Source organism: Gouania willdenowi, chromosome 20 (genome assembly GCF_900634775.1).
Source record: "Gouania willdenowi chromosome 20, fGouWil2.1, whole genome shotgun sequence".
Lineage (NCBI taxonomy): Eukaryota > Metazoa > Chordata > Actinopteri > Blenniiformes > Gobiesocidae > Gouania > Gouania willdenowi.
The window spans coordinates 13,141,236-13,154,253 of NC_041063.1; the positions used below are offsets into that span (position 1 = coordinate 13,141,236).

A 13,018-nucleotide genomic window follows, 5' to 3' on the forward strand; every position below is an offset into this window, starting at 1 on the left:
TACTGTGTTTGATCTGAATTGTTGAACTGGAATTACACTATTAATCACATTTTAATCCTGATCTCAATTTTGGTTGAAACGATGAAATAAATCTGATCGTCGGCGATATTTACATTTAAAATATACAAGCTTTGCTCTCTGTAATAATGTACTTATTTTGCTATCCTTTGGTACATTTTAAATTCTGGGTTTAATTTTATTTAAAGCTTAATTTTGTACTGTCAACTATGCACATATTGTTTGTTTAAAAGTAGTTTTTTTTTTTTCGTCACATAAATAATCGTGATTACAATATTGATCAAAATAATGGTGATTATTATCATTTTGGCCATAATCTTGCAGCCTTAATTAATTTGCTGGGGAATAGATAGAGTCAATGTATCGTGATTTCTTTTTTTTTGGCGATATAGAAAATTACAATTTTGCCTATAACATATATATATATAGCTTTTGCTACTTCCCAAACTGCACAAAAAGCACAATTAGATGGATTTCTGATTGTATTCTAACCCAGACCTTCCCCTAAACAAACCACACGACAGAACTCACTCACACGTGCTGTCCCTTATAGGAGAAAAAGCCATAAGTGGCACATATTGTGTTTGTTAATAAAGCAGCAAATTTAACCTAGAATTGTCTTTCTGGTCAGACTTTACTGAGTTAAGAAAATCAAGTTTTATATAAATTTTGGTCCGTATCGCCTGGCGCGATTGCTGAATTTTTATCGATTATTCTGCAGATGTGAGTTTGGGGGAGTAAAGAAAGTGAACCCACCATGCTGTTTAATGGCCACGTGGTGTGAACATGCTGAATGGTTTGCTTCACCACACCTTTGCTCCATTAATAATGTCTGACTAGTGCAGTGAGTGAGAGAGAGAGTGAAAGAGGCTCTTTATGCTGCAGCTGACTGGAAAAGATCTCCACCTGTCTTCAGTGGACAATAAAAGGCCTGTGTGCTCACTGGGGAGAGGAGGAGGAAAGCGGCACACTGAGCTTTAATGCTGAGTCAGCACTTTGAGCAAACAGGGAATCATCAGTGGATATGTTTGTCATCTAATTACAGAAACCAGCTGAACCATGTAGTTTATCTTTTGTGGAATGACACACTGTGCAATAATAAACTGCTTTCATAATTGGGGAGGATTTATATATATATATATATATACAGTATATATATATATATATTAATCTTAGATTATTTAAAACATTTATATGAACACATTTGATTATAACCAAGTTTAAAGCAGTGAACATCAACCCACAAACACAACAAGCATATGTGAATCTAATGTGTCAGACGTGATTAAACTACCTGAGTCACTCACACTGATGGTCTAATAATATTAAACTGAAAATATATTTCAGGAAACAAGTATAAAAATACAATGCGGCAGTCGTAACTTTAAAGCCAGTTTCCTTCACAATTGAAAAACAACAGCTTGAGTCATTCATGTGTTTACTTTGATGTTTTTTTTTTTATTAAAGAATAAAGTCTTTTGTTCCCTGTTTGTCTATGGATGAGGATTAACGACATAACAAATGACACGTTTTGGTTGATTTGAAATCACTTTTAATGAAACCAAAGTGATCTTTTCGAGTCAGTCGAACTAATTTAAAAGTAGCTTGACTTTATATAGCATTTTTTTTTTTTTTTTTTGCTAGCATCCCAAATTTACCAAAAACGCTTTCTGTCATACTGGTGGAGGTGTGCTAGAAATGTAGCCACAACTGCCGTAGACAAGTGAGTATTTAAATAACCTCATTCATCGAATGGGATCAAAACCCCTCTTTTTTTAGAATTCATGGGATTTTCAGATGCTTCCAGAGTGAGAAATACAGATTAACGTCCATAATAACTTTGATATGAGCGATATAAAGAAACAATAAATGTTCTGTTTGACTTTGTGAAGGTGAAAATCAATTAGTGTTTTTTTTTAATATTATAAATCTTCCTGACAGTGTTTATATTTTCTTATGTTTGTCAAGTAATTGGTTACCAGAAATATGTGTTAAGTAACAAAACTAAAGGAAAACATTTTGATTTGGGTTAATGACCCTATTCTGATATCATACATTTCTGGTGACCCCAGTTTAAAAAAAAAAAAAAAAAAAACCAACAACAACAAACAACTTTTTGATCACGTTTGTGATATAGTGACGAGATGCACCAGCTCAGATATTTTTATAGGTTTTTTTTATTTTTTAAACTAGATATATATTTGAGGAAGTGAAAGTTGTTTGAGAATGTTTTTTAATTTGAAAAAGAATAATAATAATAAAAAAATTAGGTTTAATTTTAAACTGTATTTACTTTAACAAAATTTATGTTTGAGGAAGTGAAAGTATAGGATAGTTATTTGAGATTGCATGCTGAGTTTTAATTTGAAAAAGAATGATCATCTAAAAAATGACAAAAATATAATCTAAATCTAAAAAAATTACTAGACGTTTCAGGCAACCCCGTTTGAGTTCCGGGTGACCCCATATTGGTCACGACCCCAAGGTTGAAAAACAGTTTGATCAGGACAATTTTTCGCTTTTAAAAATTTATTATCGCAGTTTTTAGTTAATTATTTAGCTTTATTTAGTACAAAAGTTGTTGCTACTAGGGCTGGGTGATATCGACCAAATTTCATCTCTCAATATTTGTTCTCAAAATGTCGATATTCGATAGAAATCTCGATATTTTTAACATAATAAAGTCATACCAAAAAGACAATTCTTGGTTAAATTTGCTGATGAAAAATGCCACACAGCACATTTATTAACAAACATCTGCACAATATGTGCCACTTTTGGCTTTTCCTCCTCTAAGGGACAGCACGTGTGAGTGAGTTCTGTAGTGTGGCTTGTTTAGGGGAGGGTCTGGGTTAGAACACACTTGGAACGGAAAGCAGCGACTCCTAAAATGAGTCTTTTAATACAAAACAAGCTATAGAATATGTCACAGGAATATGGAAAAATTGTATAGACGGACACTGTTTAATTGTACTCTATGAATAACATTAATACATACTTGTATGATGTGATTTGTACTGTGTAATGGTATAAATAAATAAAAAAGATATATCTTGATCATTTTCTATATTGCCAAAATAGAAAACTCGATATATCTTGAATGTCGATATATTGCCCAGCTCTGCTAAGATGCCACCCTAACTTATGTTTTAAGAATAAATAGATTGTAAATGGATTTCTGCAAACATTGTTAAAAGAAAAAGACACGTTGGACATAGTGGCATTTACAAACTTTGGCAAGCGCTTCTTTATTTACATCCAGACGGTCTCTCAGTGTAACGGCTGTTTCCTGTTTTCAGGATTAAACCACCACATGTGCTGCTCTTTACTGACTAACAATGGTAACAACAGTGTAAACAGAGGAAAAGCTGCTCCTGCTCTTTAGGAACATGCAACATTTGAGACACACTCCCACAGTTTGTAGTTTGCAGAGTTTTTGTTAGAAATCAGATCATCTGCTGTTCAGAGCTGCAGCTTCATTTTTCTCCACAAGAGGGTGCTAATGATTCAGTGACAAAGAAGAAGAAGATGATGGGTGGCCTGATTGAATGCAGAAAAGTCACTCTGGATCAGACTCAGGACTAAAGAGCACTACCTATGACTAATCTCTACTGAGTGCAGTTAATATAACTTCAGACTAGTAACAAAAACACAACCCAGAAAAGTCACACCTACAGTTGACTGCTGGTACGGCAAGTTATTTTTGGCAAAAAAGTTGTTTTTTTTTTTCTTTTCTGGAAGGCTTTTCTACAAAATGTGACACGTCCTGTCACACACACACACACACGCAATGCTATGCCAGCTTTCTTTATTTACACACACACGAGTCACAGCAGATGTAGAATCCAAGTCCTTGGAGCATGCATAGGTCAGTGGGAAATCCTCCAAACACTGGGACGTTAACGAAGGCCTCACTCTTCACTAAGAGTTACAGCACAGTGCAAAGAAAAGGCTCCGCCCCATCATCTGCTTAGAGAAAAACCTCCTTCATCTCACATCACAACATATACGGAAAGGTCGATAAAGGTCGTTGACGTGAACAGAAACAGGAGTGGGATCTGTTGTTTTTTTTGTTTTTGTGTGTGTGTTACAGCTACTGAGACTCTACTGAGAGTGAGTGAGTGAGGGGAGGTCTTTCTTTCTTTCTTTCTTCTGCTTCCAGCTCCCACGCTACAAAACGGGATAAGCCTAAAATAACCTCCCAACACACTAACCGAGATACCAACATTCCTGACCCACTGATCCAAAACTCACATATCGGACGAACACACACACACACACAGAACCACACACACAGATAGTCGGTTGTAGGTTGTACAGATGGCATATTTACATTCACATCTCTAGAAAACACTTCATTTTTCAGTATTTGTGACGTTTAAAAATTAAAAACGGACAAACAGCTCTGTTGGAATCGGACACCAAAAGATGATTAAAGTCAAAACCAAAGTTGGAGTTTGACATATTGATTAATAAAGCAAAGAAAGACGGGGGGAAGTTATGGGTACCGAATGTAAAAACTCAGTCACTGCTTCATAGGCGACATATTTCCTCACATTATCCACATTTTTCTTTCATATGAGACAGAAATTTATGGAAATCAGGATATTCTATATCGTTGTTAAAAATATGTACACATGAAAAATACATCTAAATGTAAATGTTAAATCTAAGTCTAAATGGTAAATGTAAATGTAAATCTAAAAGTTTAGAAGTGTTTCGAAATTATTCAAAGTGGGCAGGCCAGCGCCTGTCAATCCCGAGGCCCCGCCCACACCACCAACTGTGGCTCAGTGAGTGGTGGGGTGTATGGGGTTGTATAATTTCTAAACACTTAGCTTTACACTTGGTGACTGATTTAACCTTTAGATTTAACTTTTACATTTAGATTTAACTGCGATGGACTAGCTCTCTGTCCAGGGTGTACCCCCGCCTAGCGCCCAATGTGTGCTGGAAATAGGCACCGGCAGACCCCCGGGACCTTGAAAAACAGGAACAAGCAGGTCTGAAAATGGATGGAGGGATTTATATTTAACATTTACATTTAGATTTATTTTTCATGTTTAAATGGAAGAAAAATGAACTAAATGTGAGGAAAGTGAGCTAAATGGTCAAAATATGTGGGCTATGAAACAGTTTTAACATTCCTACGACATAGGAAGTGGCCTGGTCTAATTCCAGGGGGGAGTGGGAGTGTAGAAAAATCCAGAGGCGGAAGGAGTTCAATGACACTCGTATCTCAATCCTAAAAGCAAAACTAATAAAGCTCTTGATTCAAGAGTCAACAACAGACAGGAAGTTGAAATCTGAAATACTTGAAAGCTTTCATCCTTTAAAGGGGAAAATGAAGCCTTTTTCTGGGTTGGAGAGCACATTTCAAGCACATAAACTCTCTGGATTATTGATATTTTCTTTATAGTAATCACATTTTCTTCTTTATGTTGCAACCTTTGGTAACACCTCGAGAACATTAAACAATGTACAAAAGAGAGGCAGTGAGTGACTCCAATCATGAACACTGACCCACAGACTGCAGCTGCCTGTGTGTGCGTGAGTGCGTGCGTGTGTGTGTGTGTGTGTGTCGCAGCACTCACACTTTTTGCTGGTGTATATCTTTACTCTGTCGACACACTCATCTAGTGGGACGCAAACAAAAAAATACACACAGTCACACACACACACACAACACAACACATGAAGGGTCAACTGAGGAGTGACCCTGATGATGAGTAGATGATCACTGTGGAGCTGATGGAGCAGGAGTTCACTATATACAGAGCGCAGAGCAGCGTCGGCCTCGTGCACGCTGCTTTTTTAACCGTGCACGTTGCTGCTGCTGTCTCATGCAAACCCTCCTCCACACAATAAAACAGCCAGAAACTCAGCTGTTGTCCTTTCTTTTCTTTTCTTCTTTTTTTTTTTTAGCTGAGATGGTTCCTCCACAGCGTGGCTCTAGGTGTTGCGGACGGCTAAGGCCTGCTCCAGCTCCTGTCTCCTCTGCTGAATCTGTGGGTTGGAAGTAGAATTACTGTTACTTGATTGAAATAGTAAGTAAGTCATACATAAAATACTCAATTAAATAGTACTCATAGTAAAAGTTACTCGTTACTTTCACCCCCCACCTTTATTTTTGCTAATATGGGCGACCATGGCTCAGGTGGTAGTGGGTCGTCTTCTGATCGAGAGGTTGGGGGTTCGATCCCAGTACCTGACTATGTGTCAAAGTGTCCTTGGGCAAGACACTGAACCCTAAGTTGCTCCCAGTGGTTGACTAGCGCCTTGCATGGCAGTCCTGTCCCACTGGTGTGTGAATGTGAGAGTGATTGGGTGAATGAGCTGATATGTAAAGCGCTTTGAGACTGCTTCAGTGTGGTGATAAAGCGCTATAGAAAATCAAGTCCATTTACCAATAACTCTTGCCACGGTTCCCTTGCATACAGTAAACATCTCATGAATAAACTTAATAAGGACAAAAATAAGATCTTTGCACAATTGGAACTTAATTTATTTTCCACAAAAACATCTGTATAAAATAAAAGGTTTGTTAAAATGTACAATTATTTTATAAATAAAATAACACCAATGAATTCTCAGACTCTACGTTTAACTACATATGTGGGTAACAAAACAATGGGTAAAAAACTCCACCCTGAACCCAAGAAAGTGGCACGATTAAGAACATATGAATTATGTTCAATGTGCCGGAAATAAGCAAATCTGGTTGGTCGGCTACGATGTGATGCATTGGATTGTTGTCTACTACTTTCATTTTTTGTAGTTTCAGAATGTCCGTTTGTCATTTAAAAAAACCAAAAAGATATTTTCTTAGCAACGGTTTGGCGTATACGTGTAACAAATTACTTCTTTTAAAACGTACTTAAGTACAAGGAAAATTACTGATTTAGAAATAGACTCAAAATAGTACAAGAACTACGGTGGCCCAGAAGGGGCCAAGTTCATGAAGGGAAAAAATGGACTTGGACTTGATTTTATATAGCGCTTTATCACCACACTGAAGCAGTCTCAAAGCGCTTTACACATCAGCTCATTCACTCATTCACTCTCACATTCACACACCAGTGGGACAGGACTGCCATGCAAGGCGCTAGTCGACCACTGGGAGCAACTTAGGGTTCAGTGTCTTGCCCAAGGACACTTCAACACATAGTCAGGTACTGGGATCGAACCCCCAACCTCTCGATCAGAAGACGACCCACTACCACCTGAGCCACGGTCGCCCTGTGTATGTAAGTAATGTAATTAATTTGTTTTTTAATAGAATATGGTACCTGTTTTTGTGTTCCTTAACTGTCCATAACTGGCAGTGTGGGGCCCCCAAAAGGTATGCCACTTAGGGCCCCAAGATGTCATGGGCCGGCCCTGACCGCCATATGATTCAACCATGGATACAGTAAATGCAATATTTACAGTATATGTGAAACCCAGTTTTAAAAGTACTCGGATCGGGCCATGTGCAGTATCAGCAGAAAGGTCTGGTCTTCCAGAGTCTGAATATGTGCTTAATTTTTGGATAGAGTCTGAAATGGGCCCCCAGTAGGTTGGTGTTTTCCTCTGTCACGGCTAACCTCCATCAAAAAATGGAATTACAATCCGCCTTGAACACAAAGTCTTTTATTTTGAAAATAATCCCCCCCCCCTTTTCCGCTATGACTTTTGTTGGTGTGTTGTGTGGCCCTTCTGGGCCACCGTAAAGAACCCGTACCAGCATCACAGTTACAGTAACGTGAGTAATCTGTCACTTTCACCTCTGGCGTTTCCTCACCTTGCAGTAGAAATAGCGGCTGACGGCCTCCTGGGACCAGGGCTCGTGGTAGAACGCTGCTCTGCGCTCCTCCTCTGGGTTTCCCACCACGTCGGTCATTAACTGTAGTCGAGCAGAAAATAAAGACATTAGAGCAAAATCAACAGCAGAGTGACAGAATACAACCATAAATGTATACGTTTGAAACCTCTAAACGCTCAAAATAAGATCATCGCTTCCAAAAATGAGGCTAATGAGATCAATCTCTTCAACATTATTCTGCATTTTTCTGGCCTGTGTGATTCTAAGCTGAAATGAGAGAGTGTTGAAGGAACGAAGCATCAGACCTTGAGGTCTCGACTCTGAGATTTGAGCCAGTCCTGGATGTAGCCCTTTGGATCTCTGGAGAAACTGAGCATGAAGTCCCTCTGGATCTTCAGCTGGTTGATGGACTCTATGGTCTCATGGATCTGAGAATGCACAATAACAACAATAAAACCACAAAGAATTACATTTTTTAACCAAACAATTACCCACAGTTTGGGACCCATAATTACATCCCTGACAGCTGTGGCCTCACCTTGTTGTCCAACGTGGCGATTTCCTGCTGGTTGGCGGTGGAGAGGAGGAAGCTGCTCATCTGACTCTTTAATGGATCCTCCACCTCTACATCAATGTCATAGCAGGCCGTCTTCTTCTGGTCATTGGGATCCACGCTGATGATGAGGAGGAGGAGGAGGAGGCATCAAATAAGGAAACGGAGCAACATGACAGTAAGAGAATAAGTCTAGTGACGATTTAGTGACACAAGCCTAAAACAATCGTAGAAATAGATCAAAGAGTGACTACGAGGCAGTGATTTCAATGGGCCGACAAGAACTGGTTCTGTCCCGTGCTTGTTATCATCTGGTTCTGGTTGGAGTAATACTGGTAAATATACTAGTAAAAAAATACCTTACGGCAGGGGTTTCAAACTCATTTTAGTTCAGAGGCCAAATACGAAGCAGTTTATGTTAAGTGGGCCGTAGATTTTAGGCGGGAAACTGAATAATTTAATCATTATTGTGCTCTAGTTTGCACTTCCACGTATAAATAAATTATACAACATGTAGGGCACGTATAATATCAAAGCAGTGAGTGACAGATATTAGTCCCTGCAGGTTCTTCACTTTCAATTTATTTGATTTTGTGACCCATTTTGTGGAACAATTTGAAGAAAACTGAATGATTTGGAAAAAAAAATATTTTAACAATTTCAGATTAAAAATGGCTGCCATCATGTGATATAAACATGTAGAACCTGCTAATATTGTGGACTATTGCTTTCTGCTGCGGGTCGAATTGGATGCTCTAAAGGGCCGGATTTGGCCTTATGGCAGCGGTTCTCAACTAGTGGGTCGGGACCCAAATGTGGGTTGCGGACCTGTACTATGTCGGTCGCGGACAGGTGGTCAAAAAAAAAAAAAAAAACTTAATATCTCATGTTGGACTTGTCTTTTATTTTGACAGGCTTGCTGTAAAATGCATCTAGCACAGGAAAATATATGGATTATTGTTCCTTATGTTTTAAAAAAGATTATAGGCTATATGTGTGTTGACCATGTTACTTTCTAAGGTTTTTAAACGTGGTGGTTTGATTTAAAAACAGTGATACATTCTTCTATTCTGTTCTGTTTGAATGAGTGATGATGGACGTGTGTAACTAAGAGAATAATCTCTCATCCGGACAGTTCAAACCTGATGACGTGGTTAATGACGATGGGGTCGGGGGGGAGGAGGAGGTTGGTGAGGCGTTGAGGAATCTCAGAGAACTTCAGTCGAGGGCAGTCGAAAATCTGCAACAACAAAAAAAAAAGCCCCAAAAAAAAAGCAATTTAAACGTGATGACTTTGAAGTGGAAGCTGTAGCTCCCGCTATGATATATTCATGGAAACTAGATAGACTCTGCACCTGCTGGAAGTACTTGTCACAGTTGATGTACTCTTTGTCGTGAGAGTCCTGGAGCTTGTTGGTCTTCACATACTGCCAGAGGGCCTGGATGATGCAGGAGCGGGTCTGTGTGTGAATGCCCAGTAGACGAGCCAGGCGAGGGTCCAGTTTGAACTGGGGAGGCTGGAAGAGATGATGCAACCACATTACAACACTTTTCACCATGATTAACACTTTCATCCTTTTGATACTATCAGAGCTCACAGCTATAAAATGTTTGAAATGAAGCCTTGAATGCATAGTAATGCCTCTACAGCACGTGTCAAACTCAAGGTCCGAGGGCCAAGTCCGGCCCTTTAGAGCAGGGGTGTCAAACTCATTTTAGTTCAGGGGCCAAATACGGAGTAGTTTGATCTTAAGTGGGCTGCAGATTTTAGCTGGGAAAACAAGCAATTTCATTTTATTAATGTTCTTAAGTTTGTACTTTACACAATGTATTAATCATACATAAATTATGTAAGGCACCAACAATATCTAAGCAATAAGTGACAGATATCAGTCCCTGCAGGAATTTCTCTTTTAAATTTGATCTTGAGACCAATTTCTAATTAATTTGGGGAAATAATGTGAAATAATTTAGTTCATTGAATAATTTGAGATTTAAAATGACTGCAGGCAAGGGAAAATTGCGATCCTCCAAATATTGTGGAGTTTCATTGAATTTGTGTATTTAGATGTCTGAGATATCTGAGCTGAGTTATCTATAACTGAATTATTTAATAAGTTGTACAATAATTTATGTTTTTTTCTTTCTTTTTAACTTTATTCTGTGGGCCTAATTGGATTTTGCCCCCGGGCCTTGAGTTTGACACTTTAGAGCATTCAAATCGGGCTGCAGAAGAAAGTAAAAATGAGAGTGAAAGCATTTTTTCACTTTGCAAACTACCAAATAACTCAGTTGAATAAATCTCAGTCCTGCCAATCTCAAACATTTATTGAACCTCCAGATTATTTGCAGGGGCTCATTATTTTCCCATACTTATATCACTTATATGAGTGGAGTCACAATTTGTTGAAAGAACTCCATTTTTTTTTACCCCCAAATTCTGCAATTTCTCACAAACAATCCCACAAAATTGCCCTAAATTACAGAAAAATTTGTCACAAAATCAAGAAATGGTGGCATGGAACTCCCTGCCACTATTTTTTATTTCAAGCATGTACACCGTTGATTTTTCAAAAAGAGTTAGACTATTTATGTTTACTCAAGAATAACAATTATTATAAAATTAAATTGCATATTGTGTGCTGAATCTTGATATTTAATGTGTGGCATAATTTTGTACCTGAATATTTAGCAAACAGGTAGAGTTTTATTTTATTTTTTAATCAATTATTAGTTTACTTTCATTTTTGTATTTCTATGTTGTGTGTATTTCGGTTAATGTTGTTAGGTATTATGTATGCTTTGGTTATATTTTCTTTTCTGTGTGAATGTTATTTGTACATCTTATTTAATGTGTGTCTTCGTCTGTGATCAGTTATACATGGAAGTGCAAACTATGGCACAGTATGAAGTTAAAGTTTCATTTATTTATTCATTTATATTATTTAGACAATTTTATTCAAAAAAATTACTTTGATCTCTTCACATGTTTTGACTGTCAACTGTCAGTCCTCCTCAGAAGTGTCTGCTGATCGCTTTGATGTGTCCTTGGGCGACACATCAAAGAGGAAGTCTGACAGTTGACAGTCGAAACATGTCAGGATATCAAAGTCAATTTTCTGAATAAATGAAACCTTAACATATTATTTAAAAATAAGGCAAAATGAACTTTCTGGAATTATATGGCACAATAATGTTAATAAATGCTATTTTTGCCAAACTAAAATCTTATGATCAAACTGCTCCATATTTGGCCCCTGAGTGAAAATGAGTTTGACACCCCTGCTCTACAGGGTCTAGTGTTATGAGTGGTGATGTCACAGCACAGTTACATTGCTCTGACAGGTGAGGACAGGTGCTGCTAAACACGGTGTAGCGCCCTCACCTGGTAGTCCAGCATCAGCAGCAAAGTGCAGCGAACGCTCACGTCTCCTGGACGTTTCACCTGGAATCCGTCCGTCTCCTGGGTGGTCGGCGTGCGATGCCACTGCAGGAACGATAAAGAAAAAACACGCTGACCACATCTCACTTACATGTCCACTGGTTTAACCTGATTATCTGACCACATCAGAATGTTTTAAAGGTCCCATATCATGCATTTTTCACCCAACTCCATTTGTTCTAAGAACCCCAAAAAAACATAGTATCTGAGGTTTATTTTCCCAAACTCGCCTGTTTTCCAGCGATTTAGCCTCTAAAAAGTCACTTTCTGACCAACGGGCTGTTTGCTGTCTTCTTATGCATATTCATGAGTGGGCGTGTCTATACACTGACTTGCCTGTGAGACTCCTGCATGACTCGCTCTGAGGCAAATCAGTGATCACCAAAGCAATTTTCTCTTGCTATCCACATACCGTTGTTATTGTATTCAGCCAAAAAACTGCACATTACAGTAAAACACATGGATATTTAACGGCTATTGTGTGAGTCCGTCTCCGTGCTGTGTGTGTTCATCCAGCAGCATCAGCAGCAGCAGGAACAGTGCATTTACGGTGATAATCAATTGTTTATCACCTCAACCGTTGCGTCGCATTGGGTCACAAACACGTCAGATCAAGTCAAAGGCGATATGATGTCTGCTCCCTGGGTGCCTACACTGCAGTGTTCACTGTGGAGGCGCGGCACCGGCAGCAGGCACTTCCTGGAGGGGACGGTTCAGAATGCTAATGACGTCACTAGCATTTGAACCGCTCGTTTTTCAGAAGAGGGCAGAGCAGCAGCTCAGAGAGCAGGATGACTGACGATTTCTCAGAGATGCAGGAAGGAAGCCCAATAATACTTTGGGGGTGTTTTTGATAAGGAATTAACATTGTAACAAGGTTAAAAGCTCAAAAAGGTTGATTTGCATCATATAGGACCTTTAAAGGTTTATGCTTTAATCTGTGCCCGCAGAAGGTTTTCACATTTTCTGCATTCAAAGGAGAAGCCCTTTAAGGGCTCTCCAGTGCAGGAGCATGATTCTCCTTCCACCAGAACAAATGAAGCACTGATTGTAGCTCAAGGTAGATGCTAAATTGTTCCAAAATCATTCAAAGAGAAGCATCTGAAAGCATGAATAAAATGCCCTCCTGAAAAGCGAAGCCCTGGAAAAATCACGGTTTGCACTACCCAAGTGTTTTTTTGAGGCGGAACATTTTGTGAAG

At 38.7% G+C, this 13,018-nt stretch overlaps 1 protein-coding gene across 8 annotated transcripts in view; it reads right to left on the bottom strand.

The window, feature by feature from the left end:
* Positions 1-5,921: 5,921 nt before the first annotated feature.
* The window catches only part of smarcd3b (SWI/SNF related BAF chromatin remodeling complex subunit D3b), a 52,285-nt gene continuing 45,188 nt past the window's right edge, over positions 5,922-13,018 (bottom strand). For all 8 annotated transcript variants that reach the window (XM_028434925.1, XM_028434929.1, XM_028434928.1 and 5 more), the window contains 7 exons: positions 11,761-11,862; positions 9,731-9,892; positions 9,518-9,615; positions 8,361-8,496; positions 8,128-8,250; positions 7,802-7,903; positions 5,922-6,024 (listed from right to left, as the gene is read on the bottom strand). In XM_028434925.1, the coding sequence (XP_028290726.1) occupies positions 5,971-6,024; positions 7,802-7,903; positions 8,128-8,250; positions 8,361-8,496; positions 9,518-9,615; positions 9,731-9,892; positions 11,761-11,862 (777 nt within the window). In that variant the 3' untranslated portion in view covers positions 5,922-5,970. The remainder of the gene's footprint in view (positions 6,025-7,801; positions 7,904-8,127; positions 8,251-8,360; positions 8,497-9,517; positions 9,616-9,730; positions 9,893-11,760; positions 11,863-13,018) is intronic.